Below are 26,053 nucleotides of genomic sequence, written 5' to 3' on the forward strand. Positions count from 1 at the left end.
TCAAATGCTTCTTGCACATTTGGTTTTAATTGATGTAATTGATAATAGCCTATTCAGATGAAGAATCTATGTTTTTAGGCTAGCCTGAATTTGGATCATTTTACTTATAAAGAAACCTACAATTCAGATTCCATGCCTGGCAATTTCAGTTTAGACTTCAGCCCTTTTTTTGTCTGTACTTCAAGAGAAACCCCACAGAAAACAGATCCTTCTTATAACAGTAATCTTCTTTCTTTTTTCTTTCTTTTTTGCAGGAATAAATTAGCATTGACATAGGAAAATACATTCACATGAAGACCTCAAATTACCAGCTATGGGCTGGTAATGGCTGCCAGGTTTTAAAACTTAATTATATGTAGACTAAAGTTTCTTTTAAACTAAGTGGTTTAAAAGAAAACCTCTTATAATTTCCAATTGGGATGATTATGTCACTGTAAATTTGACTCTGCTGCCTGTGTGTTGTGCACTTGCTCCCACTTTGTCTGATTCACCACAGGTATGAAAGCAAAGATCATGAACTCCCTTTTTAACTGGGGGTGGGCGTTGGTTGCTTTTTCTAAAAACATTAATTTTACATATTCATCAACTCTCCAGAAACAGTGTGCTCTCACTCCAAACCTAATAATTTTAGCTTCTTTTGAAAATTTAAATCTGTAGTTGGCTCCACTGAAATCAATGGGAGCACTGATAGAGAGCTTCACATGTAAGTTTAAATGCTTTGCTAATCAGGATCAGGGAGTGTGGCACTTGGCAGTACCAAGCACAGAAAACACCAACGTTAAATTTCTCCCAAATGAATGGTGGCATTGACTAAATGGCCTTTACCCAAAACTGTACTTCAGTAAACAGCAGTGGTGTGCCATCGATGCACAAAGGAAGGTCTCACAATGCAGACCTAAAGGACTGACAGAGAGCAATTGTGAGAGCAAAGCAAGGCAAAGGCGGGGGGTTCCTTGGAGCAAAGAAGCAGACTTTCCACACTTGTTTGTGGGAGTAATAGAAGGTTATTTTCCAGTCTGTGGAGAATTTGATGAATGCACAGTGGTGTATCCTCTCAAAAATTTTACATGCAGCTTCATTTCGGAGCATGCCACAATCCTCCTGCAAATGCCCAAGACAGTTAATTTACAGCAGTCATGCAGGAGTTATCAAGAGAGGGCTACTCTTCAAAATCACAGGAAGGCAGATGAGAGTAGTCACAAAACTGTAGGAAAAGCCTGATGACACAGAAACGCAAGTATGCGATTTCCAGCAATTACTTGCTCAGGTGGTAGATGCAGCCCTAAGTAGTGTAAGAGGCTGTGCAAATACAGGAAAGCTGAACTTTCTTTTTCATTTTCTGACTGATGTGACTTCTTGAGTATCATGGACAATGGCATGACAATTATATAGTCAATTCCCTCAGGACTCTGGGATGCATTTCATCAGGTCCCATAGACTTATGTATGCTCGGGTTCCTCAGGTGGTCACCTGATTCTGCCTGAGGGACTTGGCTCCCTCAGCCACATTTTACAGTCCATTCACACGAGAGGTGTGGGGAAGAGAACCTGACAGTGAGGGTTGAGACAAAAAATTTTTGAGCACCTCAGCCTTCTCCTCATCCTAGTTACCAGTTTGCCAGCCTTGCTTATCAAGGGGGTAAATGCTTTCTTTGACCTTCCTTTTCTGGCTGACACACCTGTAGAAGCTCTTTGTTTTGTTCTTCATGACCTTTGTGATGTTCAGGTCCAGCTTTGCCTTTGCCTTCCTCACCCCATTCCTACACAAACTGGGGTGTGACCCTATAATCTTCCCTGGATACCTGTCCTTGCTTTCACTAACTGTGGATTTCTTTCTCGCCCTTTAGTCTGACCAGCAGGTCCTGACTAACCATGCCAGTCTTTTGTCTTCCTTGCCTGAACTGCTCCTCTTTTGCTAGTTCTTGTGCTCTACAGACAGCACCCTTAAAGATCCACCAGACTTCTTTTGGTCCTTTGCCCCTCAGAGCAGTTTCTCAGAAGGTCCTATTGACTACATCCTTGATGACTTGGAATTTTGCTTTCCTAAAATTCACGATTCTGATTTACTCTTTGCCTGACCTCAGGACTGCAAACTCCACCAATGCATGATCATTGCAGCCGAAGCTGCCTTCAATCTTGATAGCCCAAATTAACTTGTGCTGGCAACACATGGATCCAGTATCAAATGCCCTCTGGAAGGGCTGTCTGTAACAGGCCTTCAGAAGTTATTCTGTATGCCCTACGGCGTCTCCTGGATTACCCACAGCTCGCCGTGTCACTTGCCCAGCATTGAAGGCCCCATGCCAGGCAAGAGCCTGCAAGCACAATGCCTCTTGCAGCTGGAGCAAGGCTTTGTCAGCAGGTTCCCCGTGGTTGGGCAGCCATGAAGTTCTCTTTGTTGTCTCACTGTCTGATTCTTACCCGCAGGCTTTCAACCTGCTCATGCCTATTCTTCAGAGACAGAACTTCACACTCAACCTACCTCCTGATAAAGAGGGAAACCCCTCCACAATTACTTTTCTTGAACAGCCTGTAGCCATCCACAGGTGCAATCCAGTCATGGGATTTGTCCCACCAAGTTTCAGTAATGGCAATGATCTTATAACTTCACAGCAGCAAAGTGGCTTCCTTTTTCTCGTTTCTTGCTCGCACAGTGCATACTGGTACAAAGGCACTTCAGCTGCGCTGTCAGCTCATGCTGCCTTCTTGGAGGAATACCTTCTAATTTCACTGAGATATTTCACTGGTGTTTCTTGGCTTCTGTTACCTCAGAGGAGCCCCTGGCTTGTCTCCATAAGACGTCAAATGTGCTCCAGTGTGGCCATCACATTTCAGGTCCACTGGCTGAGGACCCTCACCTGTACCCTGTCCCTTTAACCTCAGTATTTCACCCTACAGCTTGTCAAGGGCAAGCCTGACATTGTCCTCCTCCCTGACACATCAGCCAGGGATTCCTAACTACCTTTGACTGCTAACAGCCAGCAGATGCCTGGTGAAGGCAAACATCTAAAGCCAGGACAAGAGATGGGAGAAAGGAAACTCAGACATGTTTCCCTCACCACTCTCTCACTACTCAGGCTAGTGTGTAATGCACTTTTTATTCACATTTCTATGATGATGTTTTACGTACCATGTAACTTGACTGCCTTCTGCTTGACAGCTGAATCAAACTTTACATTGTAAAATGTGTTCGTTTTACATTCCTCCATGTCCAAGCAAAACATTAAGCCCATGGGGAATTAGGACACTGTGTTTCAAGCCTATCGCTCCTCAATGCAACCGTGCATTGCAGCACAGTGACAAAACAAGATCTTTAAAATCCCCTGGTATCAATGTCTTTCATCTTGCAGCTCTCATAAGCAATCACAGTTGGTGATGCATTAACTCCATGAGTCATTCACCCCAGTTTTCCAAATATATATATAAAGATGGGCATCAGTAGATCAGTCAGCAGTGGTTATATCAATGGCTAAAGAATAAGGGCTGCTGAGACCAGAAATAGTGCTTTTCCCAAAAAAGCACAGAAACTACACTGATTGCTTTCTCTGTAAATAGCACAAACAAGACAAAAAGCCAGATGCTGGCTAATAAACTAAAACAAATTGCATTGAGAAAAATGGGAAAAAAAAACCCCAACCAATCACTGAGACAAATAAAATTACCAGCTAAATTTTCAGTGATGTATTTCCTCTTTAAAAACCTAGAAGGGTAACCACAGACTTGTTCTGGCTCTTTGTGGAGTTTATGTCTGACAGCTGTTCGCTTCGTTCAGCCACAGCACAGCTTTGCAAGAAAAACTGAATATAAGTAGCAAGCTCCAAAAGAAATAATAAGGAAATATGTAGCAGGAAAAGTTGGAGAATCTACATTTGATTAGGTACTCATTTATACAGTAACATGGCAAGAAATGTCTAACGCTTGAGAGTCCTGTTTTGATTTTCTCTGTATTTCCCATACAAAAACAGGAAAGAATGTTACCAGGGTTTCTTAGGACAAAAGTTGATCTATTGATGCCTTCTATGGAATCTCAGAAGCTCAGTTTTGGGTCTTGGCTTTAGTTTTGGGATTTCTTTTATATTTTATTTTTTTAAAAAGGTAGAAAAGCAGTACATTTTTGAGACTTACGAAGTCTTACATCTCCAGAAAAAGTTGGAAATATTAACAATAGAACCAGAGTGACGATATTTTGCAAATGAAGTTTGCACATGGAGGCCCCATGCCCTCTTCCCCAGCTGGATCCTTCAGGTAAGAAAACGCAGCAAAAATGTCGTTGATAACCCAAAATGTTATTTTATTCCACGTCTATCTATGCCCAAATTTGTTACTGTCTAAGACTCAGCAGTGTCGCAGGAAACATGGGAGCAGTGGGTGCTGGGTCCTTCTAAAGCTGGGGTCACACAAGCAGAGCCCTCTTGCTTGGAGGTGAGTCACTCCCTCATTTTGAATTTCCCCTTGCTCCCCAGGAGTCCATGAGATTTCAGCACCTTTATAACTAGTGACTATCAGTGCTATTTTTTGCCTGCTGCTGTTTCTTTTTGTTAGTAATCTGTTATTTTCTTCATGTATATCTACTTGTATTTGTTTCTCCTCACTGGTGGAAACAGATTGAAACTATATGGGTAGGTAACTCATTTCAGAGTGTCTGCTTATTAAGTTGTCTTAAAAGAAGACAAACATTGATCCACTTTTGCCAGAGTTGGTGTTTAATCCCTTCCCCTTGGCCCTTGGGAGTCTTGCAGCAGCAGTTTCTCCCCTGGACAGATGGATGCACTCACAACACATTCAGGGCTGAGTGGAAAAGCCTGGCCCACATTAATGAACATAGAGACTCGGTCCCAAAGCATTCAGGGTGATGCCATGATTAAAACTACTTGATGCTCCAGGGTATAACTGGTGTTTTCATTCCCATCAAGCCATTGATTATTTTATTTCTGGGAAGCTGTTAGATTCACACCAGATGACCTACATAGTATACCCTGGGACTGATCAGTGTTGTCAACATTGAAAAAACATTCTGTTCTTTAAGCCTCCTTGTCTCCTCCATGGTTTCTTAAAAGTAGCTCTTTGAAAATAGCTGAGGGATGGAGAAGCAGGAGGTGGATGTTTTGTGTTTGATGTTTGCAGTGACTGACATGCATTGCTATTATCAAGGTTTTTCCTTCTCTTCTGTGTCTACAGGGCCAGCAGTAGTTTCAAGCCTAAAGCTGTCACTTTTTTCAGAAGAAGTATGTAGTACCACCGGGCCACTGCTGGCTGCCCTTCCAGGCAGGGAGGGAACCTGAATATCCCACCAGATCTGCCCCTGTGCTAGTCATCTTCTTCAGGGAGTCAACAGGGTTTCCAGGTAACAAAGCTGAGTAGTATTTATTAAAAACAAAAGAATTTTTTAGAAAAGCACAGCCTGGTATGATGAAAAACCAGGCAGTTCACCCAGGTAGTCACCCACCTTCCTCTGGCCAAAGGGACAAACCTGACAACAGGAGTTCCTCCAGCAGCTTTCTCTCCAGCTGAACTCACTTTACGAACTGAGTCTCCCTACAGGGAATGAGATTAATTATTTGATCTTTTTCTTGCCACATTCACCAGACCAGGCCAGAGAACTCCTGTTTGCCAGTCCTGGGGCATAAATCTTCCAAAGCTCCTTTCCCAAAGGATGGCTTTATGAATTAACTACCAGCTCCACCTTCTGCCCTGGTCTTTGCTCCCCCAGGAAGTTCAGAAATACAGCTGTTAGCAAGCCTGTCAAAACTAAAACCCTGAAACACTCTGTAACTTCTTGCAGCTACTACCACCCTGGAAATATCTTCCAGCCTCCATCCATCAGCTTGCCAGTGAAGGTCTGGCAAGGGTCCAGCCTGAGCTGCTGTTTTCTGCTTCTGATTTAAAAGAGTTGCTCCACTGCACTGGGGACGCTTCCTCTCCTTGATCTCCTTCAAGTCCCAAGGTCCTTACATCATGCATCAGATCTCCTGTTTATTCGTAGCCACAAGCATGTTGGTTTTTTCCTTCCACAATGACCTCAACAATTTTTATACACTTTCAAATTTTGTTTCTGTTGTTCCAACCAACCCATCAGTCTCAGTAATCTGCTGTTCACACCACTCAGTTCTCATTTTCATGCTTCTCATTACCTAATTTTGACAATTTTTCATCTGCTGACACAAAGGCTGCCAAGTTTTTGTTGGGTATCTCTGATTTTCCTTGAAACATCTCTTTCCAAAAGACATCTCCATTACTTCCGTTAGCTGGTATTTGTCAACAGAAGGTAAGCAATATTTGGAGACACAAGATTCTCTGCTGTGAATTTCTGGGAAATAATTAAAAAAAGTTTTTTCTTTATTCTTTGGCATTCTAGATGAGTTTCCATTGCCCCTAGTGCACAGGGAATATTAAAGATACAGAAGAAATCACCAGGCATTTATTTGTTCACATTTCTCACCTCTTTCATTACTAGCTCTATTTCTTTGCAAAATCATGTTTCCATCAGGATCAAGCACACTGGGGAATGCACTGTGACATCTCTTCCAGCACAGCTGCTTGCCCTGGTGGAGTGCATCCCTCCTTCTGCAGAAAAATATAAATTTTCACTCCATTGCATTATGATGTCTATTTGCTCATCACTCCTTTTCTTTGCTTACACAGGTGCACATGGTGTGATGTGCTGGAGCATGCAGGTAACATACTACAAACTCTGCCCTGTATTATGTGCACATTATGTGCTCTGCAATATGAGCACATCTCAGCCTAGCCAAGGCAAACCTTGCCACTGTAGTCCACACAGTTTTGGTGGCACATCTTTGAAGAAAAAACTATCGAACTTGCAATCCACATCCAATTGTAGCCCAGCACCCCACAGGAAGCCAACATAAAGAATTTGGTGAGCCAGACCATGAAACAAGGGACTTTTTCCTGTGTTTTAAAAGGGGGCATTTATGGAGCCCCACTTCTCCTTGGATCAGAGTGACAAAGAACAGCCATGGGGAGTAAGAGTTTAAGAAAGAGAAGAAAGAGATACTCCAACCCAATCAACCCTGTTTTGGTTTCTGCATGTCTGGATTTCCATCATCTGGAAGACCAGGCTTCTGTACATCAAAAGTAAAGATTTCTTGGTTGAGTAATGTCTTTGGTGCACTCCAAATGGGTTAAACTAAAAGCCTGTGGTGATCACCATCTAAGCCAAGCTCTGAAGCAATCCTGGACTTAGTCAGGGAAGCAGGAAGACGCTGGTCACAGGAAGTAGTGACCCTGGGCAGGAGAGGGCAAGTAAGCTTGGGAGTTGACATGAGCAGGGAACAGAAGTCTGCCCATCATGACTTGGCTTTGGTGCATGACAGACTAGGGTCACAGTATGCATGGGAGGTCCTGGACCAGGTTTTCCCTTGGGAAAAGAAAAAAAAAACTTCAACTGGTAGCCTTCTGGAGTACATCTGCAAACCATGTGGATGCAGTAAATGTAAGATTATAAAAGCTAAACTTTCCTACTGCCTGGATCTCCTCTCTTGGCATCTGCCAAATCACTTGGCCTAATACATTACCCCAGAAAACAGCTCATCTGCCTGAACACTTGTCTGTCACTCTCAGCTACATCAGATCAACTAAAATGTAACCTTTGTCTACGAGCCTTATCTCTCCAAGGGAAACTACAGATCTGCTCGGGTTGTAGAAATTACACTTATTCAGACACTCAGCTGGGCCCCAGGTCCTACACAGATGGAAAAAACGCGAAAACTTGAAATACATATTTGGTTTCACCGGCATCAGAAGTTGAACTCCCAGGAGCTCAGTTTCCTGCTTTACATAAGCTTAGTGGTTTCACATTCTTTTTTATACCAGAACCATTGGGATAACTGGCAGGGTCATGGTGGGCTGATCAATGATCTCACATCATAAAATACAAACAGAACTGCAGACGGGTGAGTCACATATTATATACATAAGCTGAAACAGCTGGCTATAGAAAGAGCTTACAGGTGAGCTAATCAAATCCTGATGAGTCCTGGCAGTAACCTGGTCACAGGTCACCTGAGGGAACTGGCCTAGCCACACTATCAGTTTCCAAAAACCGCTGGAGATCACTGTCTTGTAATGAGTTTATCACTGGCTGCTGTTGAGCAGCCCCTTAGCTCCTGCTCTACTCACTCCACGGCCACTCTTGAGTAACTGACCCTAAGCAGAAAATCAGTAGCAGTGACTCATCCTCTGCCCCAGCAAACTTCATCTTCGGCCAGGCACATGCAATGGTGAAGATTCAACATGCACAATCACAAAATCTTCAGTCAAGGAGCACATCTATTGATGTTGAACATCACAACAACCAGGCCCACGGCTAACATTTCCTGGAGTTCTGCACCATTGCATCCATCCATTAACCATTTCAAAGATTGGCTTCAGTTTATTAGGGATGCTTCTAGACTTGAAGTCCTGTACATCATTTGTGCTTGTCAGGAGCTAGTAGCAACTTGAGGGTTTGTATGAGGTGTACAGACAGCCAAAATCCACAAAATTGGAGAAGGGTTTATCAAAACAGTACCAATATATATAAAACTGTAATCTCTAGAATATCTCACATACACAGTGGCAAATTTAATGATGGTCTTAATATCCACAGAATTCACAAAGTATTTTACAAGGGTGCTCTTGGCCTCTGTGGGGAGGGGCTGATGCCCTAGGATTCTGTCCCCTGTACCTGAGCAGTTGCAGTCCCTAGAACCCCTGGAAGGAGATTCAGTCATGGAGCCTCTGCTCCAAGAAGAAGCTTGGATAATTGAACTATCCAAAATTACTGAGGATCACTTAGTATCAAAAGCAAAAGACAACCCCTTGCATATACCCCGATATAAGGAACAGAAAGAGATAGAAGCCAGTCAATGGTATGAATGTTTAGTCATTTAAGAGATTTTGGAAGCCGTATTTTGCTTTCCATGGCATATCTAACTTCTGATTGCAAGCAACTGAGTTTTGATATATTTTAACTTCCCTAAGTTTTATTTTAATTAAAATAGCTAGTCAAATCCTTCTTCGTCTAACTCAGTGAACCACCTGACACATCTGAATTCACCTCAGGCCATTGGATGCCACCAGGCACAGGGCTCTGCCACCTGTCTGTCCCAGTCCAGTCTTCACACGTCTGTCACACTGGCCTCTCTGCTTCTTCCCCTTGCTAGGCAACAGTCAACAAATTTATTCCTTTAGGCATCCCCTTCAAATGCTCCCCAGCTGCCCTGGAACACTTGTCATCACAGATATTAAGACTTTATTTAGAACACAAGTGTCAAATATTTCCATTTTTTTTCTAGATTACTTTTGAAGTGAAAAGCTCACAAGAATGTTGGTGAATTTTAGCACTTTCTGCAATGTCATTCCAGTGAATATCCAGTATTATCCTCGGGCAATTGCTCACAAAGCAATTCAGCATACCCCACTTGAGCTTTAAGACACATTTATCAAGACTGAAGTAAAACCTGAGATATAACTGAGTCACTGAAAAAAATCTATCAGTCTGGCCCTGCCAGTTCATGACATTGTTTTCTTCAAAATGTCCTCACTGACTCCTGTTTCACGAAGTAAAAGCTTGTCAAAAGTTTCCAAAGTAACTGAGTTTATAGCCTCGCATTAGATATTTTTTTATTATTATATTATTATTATTCCCCCTAAGGGATCACTAAGGCTATTAGGCCTTACTGTACTTATTTTCTATCCTAAATAGCCTAGAGAGGAGGAGACTGAGGGGAGGTCTTATTGTGCTTTTCAACATCCTCACAAGGGGAAGCAGAAGGGTAGACACTGATCTCTGCACTCTTGAGACCAGTGAGAGGACTCAAGAAAACAGCACAAAGCTGAGTCAGGGGAGCTTTAGGCTGGATATCAGCAAAAGGCTCTTCACTCTGAGGGTGGCTGGGCACTGGAACAGGCTCCCCAGGGAAGTAGTCACAGCACCAAGCCTGAAAGAGTTCCAGAAGAGTTTGGACAAGGCTCTCAGACACATGGTGTGACTCTTGTGGTGTCCTGAGCAGGGCCACAAGTTGGACTCGATGGAATCCCTCCAACTCAGCATATTCGGTGATTCTGTGATCCTAGGGTGATCAAATAGACATCAATGAATAAATCCATAAAACATAAATCCATAAAACACTTTAAATTAACTTATACTTGGTGTGCTAAATCTCACTGGGCACTTAATACTACCCTAAAGGAATGGTTCCTTTGCAAATGTGCACCCTACATTTGAGTATTGCTCACAATGCAATTCAGGAACCCCAAAATGTGCCAGCAGATCTGACCTCACCTCCTCCCAGCCGGCTGTTGGTACCCAAGAGTGGGCTCAGATGGATGCTCACGTATTAATAAAGTGTAGAATAAGCATACTGTGACACTACTCTCCTGTCGTCTCCCTGTTTCTGCTGCCATTTTTCAGTGTGGAGGGCTGCCTGTGCTGGTTATGGTATCAGTTGTATGAACACACAAGCCTAACTAAGCAGCATGTGCCTCACATTTATTCTGAATAAAAACAAACTATACAGAATATAAACCCTGCAGAGATAACTTTGCTCTGTCTGCCAAGCTTTGTGTGGTCTTTGTAAAAAGCATTCCTTAGTCCGTGTTTTCTGAGAATGCCTTTTAGTGTCATATTTGCCATAAAGTATAACCCAGAAGTTGAGACAAGGCAAATGCTGGAATGCTTGAAGGTGTTACCAAAGTTACTACAGCATCAACAAACAGTGCCAATCCCAACACATTTTCTCTGTGTCTGCAGCTTCCCCAGGAAGAGCGAATTCTCTGCTGCAAAAGTATTTTCTGCAAACATGTGTCCCTTGAGGGGAAATGAGAGCCAGGAGCTCATGCTGGGCACATGTGAGTGCTCCCATACGCCGCCCACAGCGCCGACAGCAGTGCTGGCAAGTCTGGCTGGTCACTGACAGTGACTCAGTGCTTTGTTTCTACTGAAACAATTCAAGAAACAGATTTTCAAGCCTGTCCCTGCAGCTGATCCCACCAGTTTCGCCTGTTACCCTGCAGAGTCAGAAACTTCTACTGCTTGCAGAGAAAGCTCATTGTTTACTAAAGCAATCTGCAGTTGTGCTTATCCAAGAAGTATCAATGGACATCTCTGGGAATACAGAGACAATTAATTCCTTGTTAAAAGTTAATGTACGATTAGATGAGCTGGACAACCGTTATTTTGGGTTCAAATTCTATACACAAGCTGCTTGACTCTCAAGAGTAAAAAGGTGTGGGAATGTCTTTCCCAGCCTCTGCTCCAAGCTACAGACTCAAATAGCATGAACAGCTGCTTCAGAACACGCACACACACAAGAGACATTTGCCATGAAAAGTGTTATCAGTGCAACCTTCTGACATGGTCCCCAGACTGTCTACTGTGAAGCAGGAGAAAGACCCACTTCCAGAGCACAGAGAGGGGGAAACTCCCAGAGATGTTGCTCCTCTATATCTCAGAAGCTGAGAGTGAACTATGCCACAAGAGTATACACTTGCCAAGTTTTATCTTGGAAAACAAGAAGGATATTTATAACCATTGGGAATTCAGAAAAAACCAAAAAGACAACTTTTCAATGCATGATACTGAAATAACCCGAAGTACTGAGTCAGTGTTCCTATAGCTGCAGTGCTCTGAGGAAGGAAAGAAAGCACAAAAGCTTTCATACCAGCCTTCAAAAGCCTGGTCTCTCAAGCTATCAAGAAGCTGATACAAGCTGACCTAATATGAAACAATCATCTAAGGCAAAAAATCTTCATATTCTGAATTTAGGAAAATTTAATGACACAAGAAAGCTGCAAAAAACTTTGCTACATATATTTCACTTTTTTCCTTTAAAAAAATATATAAGGGAGGGGGCGGTGTCAATAAAATACAACAAGCAAATAGGTAACTAAATTTTCTGAAAGACTCTGTAAGATTCATAGAGGCTCCTGGTCAAAAGGAATGACAAAAGTCAGAGCGTCTGCAAAAGCTTACCAAATTTTGTTAGTAAATTACACCCTTGGCAAGGAAATCTGTGTTTGTGCCTGACCTCTTATTTAAACACACAGCAGTGGGTTTTGGATAAAGGGGTAGGGTGAAAGAGAAGAGGGGGAGAGATTTTAATTAAAGAAGGAGAGAGAGAAAGGAAGAAAGAAAAAGATGTCACCAGTCTTTGCTCTAGTATTGAATCAGCTGAGGGGTACAGGGTCCTGGAAGTGGGCTGATCCCAAGCACTTGGGCTTTGTGGAGCTACCTTTCTACAGGTAAGTTATCCCTACCCTGGAGATAGGTTTCTTGCCTTCTATGCAAATGAGTTACCACACACACTACATTCTTTTAGACCTTTATGGAAATAGTTCAGAGGGCTTTGGTAGTTTATGGTCATCCTGATTTCCCCCTACAGTCCATACCCACTGCTTGACCTCAATTCTGTGCCTGCACTGTTCTGTGTTGTACTTATCTCCATGTTATTATTATTAAATATTATGCAACTGTGCAATAAGCTGGTGAGACAGAAGAATAAAGAAGTAAGTATAGAGTAGTTCATTACAGTTGGTGTTTTAAAAGCAATTAATTTAATTCATTGCTTTAGTTAAAATTAAAAATATGTCATAACTGGAGAAAAGAGTAAAATCAATTATTTAGAGTATTACCTGTATAATCAGTTTGATTTTAATCTCACCAGGGAATAATTTAATGAAGAATAAAAGTTTGGAACAGAACAACCCATCTCATGCTTATTTCTGATGCTCACTGAAGTTGCCACAGTATTGGTCCATTCTCCCTCACAGCTTGTGGCTCTTTGGTTGTGGATGCTTGCAGACTGTTGCTGACAGAAGACTATTGGTATGAGCTAGAGATGATGGGCAGTAGAAGTGGTTGATGGAGGACTGACAGAGGTCTTCACAATTTTTATAATTCTCTCAGCTTTCTGGGAAAAAAAATAATTCATTGTTTGGCAATATACTGCTATAAAAAGTCAGAAGAGATAAAGTGATTGGAAAGCAGAGCCAAGACTCCTGGTTAAATTTTGAAATTCCATGCTACGTATCAATTCCTCTTTGACCTGGACTCCTTCAGCACCCTTTTCAACAGATTTACTCTGGTCTACCTATCTATCAAAGCATTCATGGCTTTGGACAATCTACCACTCCCAAACTCTCATCCATGCCTTTTCAGGGCTTTTTCCAGTCACCTTCAGGTACCTCAGGGGACAAGAGTGACCACAGGAAGATTAATGGAAGAAGCCCTGCAGCAGATTTCCCGGGCATACTATGCAACCTCCTCAGTGACTTGTGCTTAAATGCACAGCCTCTCCACCCCCCCCAACCCCCCCCAGGTAGAGCCTGCAAACATCTCCCAAAAGACCTTACAGGCTGCCCTCTTCCACCAGGCCAGAGCAAAACATTCCTCTGACGCCCCTTCCATCTGCAACCCTTCCCTGCCAGGGGGTACACTGCAGTACAAAACAGCTCATACACACACTGTACAAAATCAGATAGTACAATCACTGAATTAGACAAGATCTTAGGAGGATGACTCAGCCAGTGCAGAAGCCCAGCAGGCAACAATCCCGTTTTCCAGCAAGTTTCAAAGATAAAGCAGGTTTGTCTTTTCACAGAATTGTTTCAATACTTTTCAGGCTGTAGACTTCTGTTGATACCTCTTACTGCTCTGGGCTTCAACTTTCTCTCTCTCATAGTGGACTAACCTGCAGGTCAACTGTAGGCATAGCAATGAAACTCCCTTCTAGATGCATAACTAACAGAAAACACAAAATCTAAGCAACCATGAAAAGAGATAATTTTCTGTTTTTAACTAACAGAAAAATATCTAGCTGACCCAGCACAGGAAAAGATTCTCATCCCTGTGTTAGTAAGGGATGATTGATCATGTTTGAAGCCAATTTTTGGCTTCAATATCCATCAGCTGTGAATTTATATTCACAGCATATTCGCTCCAAATTTATATAAAAACAAACACTGATTACAGCTTTCTGGTTTTTACCTACATGTGGTAGCCTAAACTACACATACCAGTCATCTTATTTCCATATAAGTCAACTTCAGCGTGCAACATTCTCTCTTCTTTTTCAAACAAACTAGAGTTACTGCCCTAATAACTCTCCAGTTTGACACTCAGTTTAAAATAACCACTAGAAGTGGCTATATTTAGAGAATAATCTGGTACTGGTATAAAGCCTCTCACGTTTCCACTCAAGCACACAAGAATATCCTTAGCCAGGAAAGAAATCCGTCTGCGAAACGTCTTGTAAGAATTCGAATGCAAAGCAATGACTGTACAGGAATTAGGAAAGATTCACTCATTTGAATTCCTCCTGCTTGTTAATGAACTTCAACTAAGCTTCTATAAAGCACAGCTCAGATTAGTACTGCCTAGCTATATGGACTCATATTTAAAATGTTAAAGGTCACCTGACTTGAAATGCTATAAACAACATCTTAAAATGAAGCACTCTATAGCTACATGTAAGTTTTCAAGGCTGTCTATGAGGACATTAATACCTGACAGTAGGTACTGTGAAGCTTAATATTAAGCTGCAGATGCAAACATTAAGGAAACCCGTATATTGACATAGACTAGAAAACACACTTTATTCTGTATAGTGTCAGATCTTACCATTGCTTGTGCATGAGACTATCATGTCTCAGAGGCCTACCTCTAAGGGAAGGAAAGATCTAGTATGTCCACTTATCTTAAAAAAAATTATTGCTGCTCTATTTGTTACACTTTTAAGATCCAGGTACCAGGATAGCTGCATTTGCAGTTTGCATTTGGGTACCTCTGTGTACTCTAGCACTCAAGGCAGACTTGACTTTCCTTAAGAACTCAGGAATTTGCATGTTCAGGAACTAGTTTACACTACAGAAAACCATATCCAAATTTGTTCACAGCTAGGGGACTAAGCTGTAGCTTAAAGCCAGAGAAGTACCAGAAGTTCCTAATTTTCTTGCAGTCTGTATTGAGTAAATTTTCTGATCTGAACAGTTAAGGATGAAACCAAACTGTCAGGCTCTATAATGGAAAATTGTTTTACTATAGAGGCAAAATATAACAACAATGGCATTATTCCAGTACTGCTATGGATTCTCACTGTTGTTCTACTGTAATCATACAGGACAAAATTGACTATCACCTGACACTTGGGTACACAAATATGATTCTCCTGGGATAAAAAATATCCCAGGAAGACTGTGAAGCATGAAGAAATGTGTCACCAGGTACCTGGTCTGCTGGTTTCAGCTTCTTCCTAGAGCTTGCAAATAATTGTGATTGTTTGCTGCAAGTGTTTACATGTCTAAGGCAGGGAATACACCTTGTTGTACACCAGGCATATGGCACTCAGGGGAAGGAAAGAAGAAGGGATTTGCTAGGAGTAGACAACAGCAAGAAATACTGATAATGAACTGCAGGTCAGCTTGAGGATAGGTTGGGAGAAATAAGGACTTTATTTCCCAAACAGATGCAAGGGAGAAAGCACAAGACACCTGCATCTGTTTCATCATTTGCCTGAACTTAGTCTGATGAGCTGAGAGCAGCTCAGTCAATACTGCACCATTAGCTGCCCTTGGAACAAGGACACATTGCTGGCTCCTGTCCAACCTGGTATCCACTAGGGCCTCCAGGGCCTTTTTTGCCTAGCTGTTTCTAACTAGACCACAATATAAAAAACATGGAATGTTCTCCCAAAAGACCCACCAGTGCTCACAAGTCTTGCAGCATCCGTCAAGATTTTAAGTCAGAAAAGACTGCCTTACAGGTACCTATAACTCTATGAGACTGGTTAGATTCTTATAGCCAGCCACCAACCTCAACACCTAACCCTGAACAGACAGATGTTAAAGTGGTGTTTGCTGCATCCCACAGTTCTCTAACCCAGAGAAAGCACTCATTCCATCTGCTGATTCGAGCCTCTTTCAAGGGCCTTCTCAAGTCATGTTCATGGTAATTGGTGAAAAGCAAGAAGCTATGTTCCAGGCTGGAACAAACACTGTTTAGCAAATGCCAAAGAGGACTGTTAAAGGAGTCACATTTTCATTGCCAGACAGAGAAATGGATTAGTAACTACATTGTCTAATTAAGATTCCCCATCTCTGTATCAGCTGAGGATTTCTACTGCAAGTGGAAAGTGCTTTGTGGAACACTTAGAATTTCACTGAAAAGAAGTGTTTACAGAGTGAATCTAAATTTTGTTTAGTGTATTAGAACAAGATCTTTAATGTTATTATTAGAAAATGGAAAATCTGTTTATTCACAGATGAATTATGATTGTCTGGCTTCCTTGCCCTGCAGGCATAACATCTTGCCACAAATGCATTAGTATTTCCCTAGACTCCACTGTCATGCAGAAGCCTGCTCCAATCTTTTTGATCCGTGAGGGATAGACAAGGCAACAGTCTCACAGTATTGATTAATTGTTAGTGATGTAATATCCAAAAAATAAGAGAATTTGAAAGATGGATAATATCTTCCTTCAATAGCTTCGTATCTGGCTATGGTTTTGTATACAACAGCTGTAACCTGCCCTTCCATTTCCGTAGCTCTTTACGCATTTTTAATATCAAATCCAGTTTGTGGGCCAGGAAAATTGAAGAAACTTGGCACGTCACACCAGTGCCTCTTCAAACATTTTAACGGTTTACTAATTGAAAACTGTGAAGACTCTGTTTCCTAAAAGACTTTGGCTAATGTTTCAAATAGAGATCTAATTACTATGATTCGTGGTTATCTTCATACCAGACTCACAAGGTCTTCAGAACAGAGTGAACTGCTAGTAACATGTAGCTCATACTTTATCAGAGAATATATCTATTTAAAACAGCATTCAAAGTACACCAACACAATTACTCATACTTGTAGAGTAGTCCCAAATACTGAGCTTGAGCCACATTTGGCAAAGGACAATGTGTTGGAGGAAAGGAACAGCCATACAGTATAGAAGACACTGTTAATCAAAGACCACTACATTGTTACGTAAAATTGTAGGAATCTTTGGCTTGTTTATCATGTGAAGAAAGACTGGAATAATCACGTTAAACTCTGGCTGTCTAGAGACATAGTGAAGGATGGGGCAAAAGAGGCTTACTCTTTGCAATGGGAGCAATAAAATTCTTCAAATTATGTAAAGTGTTCTAAGCAATCAAAGCATTATTTAAAATTACATGGATGACTGTGGCCTTTTATCTGGCCTTCTGTAGCATAACTGCTAAAAAGTATTATTAAGACAGCAAAACCTCAAACATTAAAGGAAAACCTCTGTAATTTTTAAAGCATATTTTCTTGAGATGTAACCATAGAACACTTGGCCCTGTTTGGTAAGTTTAATCAGTCAAGTAATTATAGCTTTGCCTGTACGGCTCTTGCACACAGTGGCTGGGGACGAAACACCTCAGAAGGTAATGTAACAGGAGAACTCCAAAAAAACCAAATGAAACCAACTGGTCATAACGGGTTTGGACTTACTTTTTCAGTAGGCTTCCAAATATTTCTACTCAAAAGTATCCTATATAATAGGAATATTAGGGCATTTTCAGGCTGATTCTATTAAAGTTTTGAACAGTCTGTACCATGTGCAAGATGAACAAGTCTTCTTTACTAGTAGAAATGCTTCTGGAGCGTCTGTGATCATTCTTACAGCACAAGTGCAAGCTTACTTTTCCTCACTACAGATCTTGATTCACGTTGGATCTTGACCAAAATTTATAGTGAATATATTTCTTCCCTTCCCTCTGAAAAATGAACTGGCAAATTATTTGCTTTCCTCTTTATTTTTCAAGATGATTACATATTTAGCGTAATAGGTGTAGCAACTACAAAGTACCGCCTGACAGCACTTTTACTGATATAAAAAATGCCATGTTCCATCTTGAAATTCCTGAAAAAAAAATTAACTTCAGTTCATATGCATCTTTCATTCTTTTTCCAAAAGCTGAAAATATTCCTAGCAGTTTTCAGCATCGGCATGTCTGCATGTCTGTACTTGAATTTTAGCAAACTTCAACGACATTTGCAAGGCCAGGGGTTACATGCAAGTGATTTTTTTGACTGAGATGATTTCACCTCCATCACAACTCCCAAATACTCTTTTGCCCTCCTACAGTTTTTTTCATTCCTTTTTTTTTTTTTTTTCCAATTCTAAGTGGCAAATTATCTATTTCAGTTTTTTTTCATGCAAAACAAAGTCCAGCCTATTGTCAGAAGCGCAAGGCATTTTCAGTAAAATTGAATTTTCTAAGAGTCATCCACCCTCTCTTGTGGCCAAATTCCATGGCTCACTGCAAAATGCACTATAGCAGTTGTTGACTCTGTAAGCACTGAATCACTAACAGCTGTAGGTGAAAATACACTTATGAGAACATTACTATTCTGTGGAGAAGAGGAATGCTTTGAAACTCATCTCTCATGCAGTGACTCACTGACAACAATTTAGGCTTTGTTTGTTCCCCTGCTGCAAATGGAAAGGACAAACTTATCACAAGTGTCATCATGCAGAGCCAACTGCTGCTGAAGCTCTTGATGGACATAGATGCTCTCAGCCATCTTGTTGGGTTTTTTTTGTTGTTGTTGTTTGGTTGTGTTGTTTTTTTTTTTCACAAGACCTTCCTCTGAAGATGGGGAAAAAAATCTGCTCGTAACTGTAATGTGGGCATGGTTCAATAAAAACGCTATTATCCAGAAGCTTAGGATGGAAGTTATACCTGGGCAAGCAAAACATAAGATTTCATACTGGGATTGGCAAGACAAGGGACAGGCTGGAGCAAGATGGAATGCTCCTCACACATGGTACTACTGTCAAGCTGCCAGTGACAGCCTGAATAGGAAAACAGTATGAAGAAACCAGTTGCTAACACAAGTGTGGTGGCTGAGTAGTCCAAGTTGAGTGTACAGAAAAAATGGCACCAGAAGTAAAGGAAAACAAGAAGAACATGAGATTATAAGTGTAAAAGAAGTGTGTGAGTCAGCCTTTCCTTCCCCCCTCCTCAGGAAGGACAGCTGTCACTCCAAATTCAATTACTTTGGCCAGGAACACCAACAATTAAATTATCAAGGTCAAGGCAAAACAGAATGTGCCAAATTAAGGGCTTCTACCCTCCATCAAACAGCACTCGGTGTGGCTACAGATTTGGAAATCCCAAACCAATAAGCTCCTGTGGCAGGGTGAATTTATCAGCTGAGAACTTGCCAGCAAACAAGCACTGGGGTATGCCAGCCTGGTTCTGCTGCAGCTAGGTACAAGCTGGTGTGGGTCTCCTTGACTCCCAAGCACACAGTGATCTCACAACAAACATGTGAGACCACTTGTCTCACCTCAAGAATTATACAAAGTCAGCAATGCTACAACTTTTTTTACATTTACAAATTATGTACTTCTCAATGTACAGGTAAGAACTGTAGATAGATGGAAAGAAGATTTTAAACTTCAGATGTGCTAATTAATTTGCCAGTAGGTTTGTAACGCAGCATGACATAGCACACACCGACATGAACTGTGTTTGCTGTGCCACAAAATCTAGAATTGCCAATTATCACCTGCTTCATTACTCTGCATATGATGTGACATTCAAGATCAGAGAGTTCAGATCAAAAGATATGACAGTTTTAAGTCATATGGCACAGTTGTAAATACAAACTATTTAAATGGTATGCAGGCACTGTTTAGATCTAAGATTCCTTATGTTGCTGCTCTCATGCCTGACTTATCTGATGGCAATAGCTGTCCTGACTCTGGAAATTATTTTCCATATATTTTTAAGTGTAGCTATGTGATAAATATGCTCCAAAAGACAAACTTCAGTTTCCTGAAACTGTTTTTAGTGATGTTGCTTGCTCTCCAACTTTCCCTAAATTGTTACCTGATGGATGCCTGTTTGGAGTACAACACAGGAACAGAGCCTTGGAATAATGCAGCAAAAATAGGAAGATGCTTTAAGAATAAGAAAATAAGGCCATTTTTGTATGTAATGTCATCTATTACATCACTCTACTGAGTGAAATCGATCTCTTTTCCTTCAAACCACTGCAGAAAGAGAAAACATTATTAAAACCCCTGAAATGTGTGCTATCAAAATGTATCCTTGGTCATACATGAAGAAATACACACTTCCAGAATTTTTGAAGGACAGCAACATTCACAAAAACATGCATTTGAAGCTGTCAATTATCCTACGAGACCCAGGTGCATACAGCTGTATCAACTACCAGTTATACCTTCAGTGTTTCAGTGCCACAAAACTCATTAGGCAATCTATGGGCACTATAAACAATGAGCACTTGCTTTTTGGAGCACATTGCTAATATAAACAATCTCTCTTCCCTATAGGTTGCTGTTGTAATAGACAAGTTTATTATCTAGTGTTTAAATCCAGGCAAGCAGATGCAGCATAGTAAACTCCATTAGAGCAGATTTAAGCTGACAGCCAAAATGCACATTATTTTTAGCACTATTAAACTGGTCTCTGTTAGAGTGAAGGGCAATGGGAAACAAAACATACCCACAGTTCACACAAAGTGCTGTACAGATATCCTAAGCAAAAATGTAAACATTGCCTAGAGTCACAGAAAAGACATGCCATAATTATTGTGTCTAATGAAATTTATCTGTAATAATGTTGTGAGCAGGATGTTCTTACCATCAGGTTATGGCCAGCTCTGTGCTGGACATGGCTAAGTGGAAGGCAAAACAATGCCCAAACCTAACACTTTAGAATGGCTACAAGTGACCCTGTGTTTCCTACTGCTGTTGTAAGTGGGTCTGCATGGTTTATTTATTACTCTACTATGGATTACTGCCTATTACACACAACATCTTCTTTTGTTTCAAAGACCATTCTGCATTTGCAAAGCATGTCTGTCCTCTAAAATAACTGTGCAATTTGGTTAAAGAAAATCTCAAGGTTATTTGATTAATACAAACAATACCCTACACAGTTGGACAGAATGTATTAGAATTAACTGGTATTTCCATTGCCAAGACATATGCTGCTGACAAAGAAGTGAATTCTTGTGGAAATCAGCCACTATGCATCTGCAAAACTTTGTGCCCCAAAATAACTGGACATGAACTCATGCACTGTACACCTGTAGGTGTTGGTAAAACCAACATGGTATTCAAACTTCTCAACTATCTCTAACTACTATAGTAACGATGAATATAGATGTGATTTCTAAATTTCCTACCCATTGGTTGAGTCCAAGAGTTAATCTTTGTCTTATATTCTGAACTCAAAGACAAATTATCTGTTCAGTGGCATCATGAATGCAAGAACATTTCGGGGGGGCATGCCCACACCACTGAAATTAATATGAACCATTGTCCCCTCTGTTAATGTATAGGAGACATAAACATAAAGCTTTCAGATCTTATCACTGGTAGCATACAAATTCATCTGTTTCTCATTTCAGAACCAGGATTACATGATGATGATCTCTTCCTGAGCAACAAGATTACTATGTTTCTTGTGTAGTTGGTATCATACAAACACATGAAGCACACAACATGTCACACAGAATTTCCCATGCTACACTGAAACCAGAACTGTCTCATTAGGGAACATGCTGCCTCAAGCCTGATGCTGTACTTACCCAGCCTGGGCCATGACCTCAGCTGGGTGTGCTCCCCAGCCATAATAACGGTCACTAGAAATTTACATCCACAGCTTTTTCTGTATGTTACATTTTTCCTTGCACGGTATTTGTCTGCTAAAGTCATTACAGTTCTGTAAGTCAAACACTGAACTAGCCAGTGACTGAAAAAGCTGACAGCTAAAAAAAGCACCTTGATATGTCTTAAGGTCCTATTTCTGAATTCATAGTCATGTGAGAGAGCTTGAGGCCTATGGAGGGTTTCACTGAAACAGAGGTTTTATGGGAGCACAGTTCGACTGGACACATGCCTGAATTGTTTCTTGTGCAGCTGTTCGTACAAACAGCCATTTCACTAGGGCCTGATCTGCCAGTCTTGAGTAAAGCACTTAGAAGTGAAATAGCTATTCTTTGTAGCACTGGGTATTGAGAATTTTCTTTTTAATTAGCACTTGATTAAAATGGGCCTTAAAATGCAGTTACAGGTATCAAACCTTTAGCTAAAAAAAATTAAAATATTTTCAATTATGAAAATACTAAAATTACACCAAAAAAACCCCCCAAAAAACCTTGTATGCTGGAACTATCAGAACACTAAAGAGAAGCCAGAAGCCATTTAAAACAGCAGCTGAACCATAGAAACACATTCATTTAAGTGGGATGGCGTAGCTGTAAACAAAAGCAAAACTTATTCTCACACTTCCTTTCTGTGTGCCTGGCCCATCAGAAGATGCTGGCTTCCTTGGCAACTGGGCAAAACACTTTCAAGTATGGAGTGGAATTTTCTGGGCACGGTTTTAGTTATATTTACATCACCTTGACAGTTTGGCACAAGACTACACTATTGAGAGATTTATAAGATGCAAGAACTTGCACTGCAAGTCAGATAATCCCTGTGAAAGACCTGCTGAATGTAATTCTACACCACAAATAACATTTAAAAATAATAAAGCGACTCTGAAGCAATGCAAGGAAAAGTGGAACAATTTAAAGCTAAGCTGTCTCTCCAGTCCTTAACTTCCTCTGTTGTCCCAGTAAATTACCACTTGTACTTACACTGACTAGCAAATACCAGGATACAATGCTGCCAAAAGGGGAATGGTTTTGTAAGACAAAAGAATGAAAGAGCGTCTAAGGAAGACTAATTTTGCACACCTGCTGTGAAGATTTAAATGAATTATTTTCAGCTAGATTTAGTTGTGATTCTGTGAATGTATTTCTGAGGAGACTAATATAATACCTTGTGTGCCAAATGTTTGCACAGAATGTCTTGCTATGATCAAATTACAGACTGCAGAAAAACTGTTTATAATGGAAATGCTGACAGAACTATTCCTATTACGAGAGCTGGTATACCACATATCCTCCCAGAGTGTAACAGCTCAGTTATGTGTCTCTGAAAATGAGATGTGCAGTAACAGAAACTGTGCAGCCACTGGTATGTTTGTACAGAAATATCAAACTACAGTAACAAAAATTGTGTTCTGGGCACCAAACTAAGCAGATTGCTGCTGATCCAGACTTCTGGTCAAACATCTCTGTATCTGGAAGCACTGTAGTGTGGATGAGCACATGATACACACCCATTTCTGCAGGTGTTGTTCCCAGCAACTCATAGCCCCTTGGAGCTGAACAATACCACTACCATGTGGCTCCCTGTAAATCACAAGGAGGAAGTAAGTGCTGCTTTGCACTTAGACAGATGGACTAAGAGGGCATGGCATTGGGAGGCATAGCTGGGACAGCAAAGATGGTTACTAAATTTCCACTAGTACCTTCAAAAATACAGGAAAATCTATGTGTATTTAAAAAAATAAACTAAGATATATATTTCAAATAAATACGAGAAAAGACGGGGTTTTGCACACTCTCAAAGCCTACTGACTAATCTAAAAAGCAACAAGGAAGGTGACTTATTTTGCATAGGTGAGAACTGGGTACAAATCAGCGGGGGAAAAGTAGTTTTTCTCAACTGAGAGACAAGTGGAATACAAAACTGGACCAGCCAGTTTTGAATGGAGCATTGATTAATGGGTTCTGAGGGGGTGTCCATCTCTTTGTGTCTGTACTCACCTCTCCATTATTCTTGGCACTTGTTTTTGGGCTTAAAAACTTCAAAGGCACAGTCCCTTTTGCTGTGTGAGCATAGCTTTCACTTCATGAATGACAACTTGGGGAACATCTAATCAAAATTAAATGATTTTATTACGCAGTTACAACCATGCTGTGCATGTTTTTGTTTAGTCTTTTGTTCATGTAGATTCTGTCAAAAATTGGAGCCCACACTGAAAACTTACCAAGAAGTAGTTACAGTTGCATGGAAACTCTGTGCAGTGACTGGATTTTGTTCTCTTTTCAATAGCATTAAGTCTTGTAAAGCCTAATACAACTTACTGAAAGACTTTACTTCTTCTGTTGAACTGGAGGTACTATAAAATGGAGAAAAGTCTTAATTGAACATGCTGTAAAGATACTCTTGCCAAAGATTGTCTCTTGCCCTGGAAATGCATCCACTTCTGGAGTAGAACCCAAAATTTAAAAAAAAAAAAAAATTACCAAAAAAAAAAAAAAAAAAAAAAAAAAAAAAAAAAAAAAAAAAAAAAAAAAAAAAGCAGCTTAATAGGAATCTGACAGATCTGGCGGGGTTTTTAGAAAGAGAATTGGATAAAAGACAACTTTTCCCTACAAAAAGTGAAAGACGGAGAAAGAAAGGAGATTTCTGAGACATCCTGCAGAAACCTGCGGAGGTACCTGTGCCGGGGGAGCGCAGACGCCTACCCGCAGGGACTGCCCATCACCAGTTGTCAGGGGATTTGTCACCCGCACGGGAGGAACTCGCGGCCGCTGTTCCGGGGAAAACCGTGCGGCGCGGTACCGCCGGCAGCAGCGGCACCCCGAGACGCCGCCGCCCCGCCGCGGGGTCCGGCAGCGCCGGCCGGACGAGTGAGCGCGGGGGGAGCCGCGCCCGGGAGCGGCAGGGCTCTCACCTTCCCTGTGCAGCGTCCAGGGCAGATATGCGTAGTCCCACTGGTAGCCGCAGGCGCTGTCCTCGAAGGTGCACGACCCGGGCGAGAGCAAGGCCGCCCCGGCGAGCCGTAGAACTGAAAGGACAAGATGAGCCCCGTCACGGCACGCCCGGCCCCGGGGACCGCGGGCTGTGCGCCGCCGCCGCCGCCCCCGGAGCAGCACCCAGGCGCGTCCCGGGCGGGCGGGAGTCGTCCCCGCCGCCGCTTACCGTGCGCAGCGAGCAGGCAGAGCCCCAGCATCTTCCGCGCCGGGGCCGGGCTGACGGCGGCGGGGAAAGCGCGGCCGCCCCGGGGCGCGGTGTGCGGCGCGGCTGAGCGCGGCCGCTCGAGACCCCGGCGGGGCGCGAGGAGGGCAGCGCGGTCGGGCAGGCGGGGCAGGGACGGGGAGGGCCCACGGACACCGCGGGTGGGCGGCCCATCCCTCTCCTGTCGCGGAGAGGGCTCGGCCGCCGACGGTGGCCCAAGGCCGGAGTGGCTGAGGCTGCCGTGTGGCGGTGCCGCCTCTGCTCCGGGCAACCTGTGTAAGAGTATCACCCCCCTCGCAGCGAAAATGTGTTTTCTTCCGTTTGTTTTCCCGTATTTCAGCTTGTACACAGGGCGTTGCTCCCGTCATTGCATACCATCGCTGGGTACCACTCGAAGAGCTCGGCTCTGTCTGATGTACTCCCTGTAAGGTGTTTGTACACAACAGTAAGTTGACCACTCAAACACGTCTGCAGAGGATAAAGGGGCTCCCACCCCACCAGAGCTCCTGTGTTACCACAGCTTGCCCTTCCGTCCTACCCTTCCACTAAACCTGCCCTTCCAGGGCACCATGGCAGGGTACCCTGGCACTTTTAGCTAAGAATGCTCCAAGAGCTGCCAAGATGCTCCAAGTGCTGTAGTTTATAGGCTTACAGAATAACTCAGGACTGGACCACGAGAGATATCCAGTCCAAATCCTGCCCAAAGCAGAGTTAGCTTTGAGCCTAGACCAGGCTGCTCAGTTGTGGTTTGATAACCTCCAAGGTTATCAAACACCTCCAAGCACAGCCTGCCTGGGCCCTGGCTCCAGTCCTGGGCTGGTTTTGTGGGGAAAGTGTTTCTTCCCTGTGAACGCTCTGTTTCAGCTGTGCTATTCCCTCTCACTCTCCAACCCTACACCACTCTGATGAGTCCTGATGCTGCATTTCCTCTGTCCCTCTCCCGTCCATACTAGGACTGCTGTTGGGTGTTGCCAAAGTCATCTGTCTTCCCAGCTGAACCAGACCTGGTTCTGGAGCCTCTTCTTGCAGGACAGGGTGTCCAGGCCCACTGTCTCAGTGGCCTTCCCTCAACTGGCATCTAAAAGAGATTAAGATCACTCAATTTGTTGCATTGCAAATTCTGAAATTCTGAATTATTTGTCTAGTCAGGGCTGCAGACATAGCATACTTTTCAGATGTGACTGGTGGCACACAGTAGCA

The 26,053-nt window shown here is 42.2% G+C and overlaps 1 protein-coding gene across 2 annotated transcripts in view; it reads right to left on the reverse strand.

Moving 5' to 3' along the window:
* MAMDC2 (MAM domain containing 2) overlaps positions 1 to 24,949 on the reverse strand; it is a 60,678-nt gene extending 35,729 nt beyond the window's left edge. The window contains exons 1-2 of one of the 2 annotated variants that reach the window (XM_066181332.1): positions 24,818 to 24,927; positions 24,570 to 24,683 (exon numbers count right to left, since the gene is read on the reverse strand). In XM_066181332.1, coding sequence (XP_066037429.1) covers positions 24,570 to 24,683; positions 24,818 to 24,848 — 145 coding nt within the window. In that variant the 5' untranslated portion in view covers positions 24,849 to 24,927. Of the gene's footprint in view, positions 1 to 24,569; positions 24,684 to 24,817 lie in introns of both variants that reach the window. The other variant, XM_066181333.1, reaches the window with a different exon arrangement.
* Positions 24,950 to 26,053: the final 1,104 nt, after the last annotated feature.

Source organism: Chamaea fasciata, unplaced genomic scaffold, assembly GCF_029207755.1.
Source record: "Chamaea fasciata isolate MVZ Bird 193981 ecotype frontalis unplaced genomic scaffold, bChaFas1.0.hap1 SCAF_4, whole genome shotgun sequence".
Lineage (NCBI taxonomy): Eukaryota > Metazoa > Chordata > Aves > Passeriformes > Sylviidae > Chamaea > Chamaea fasciata.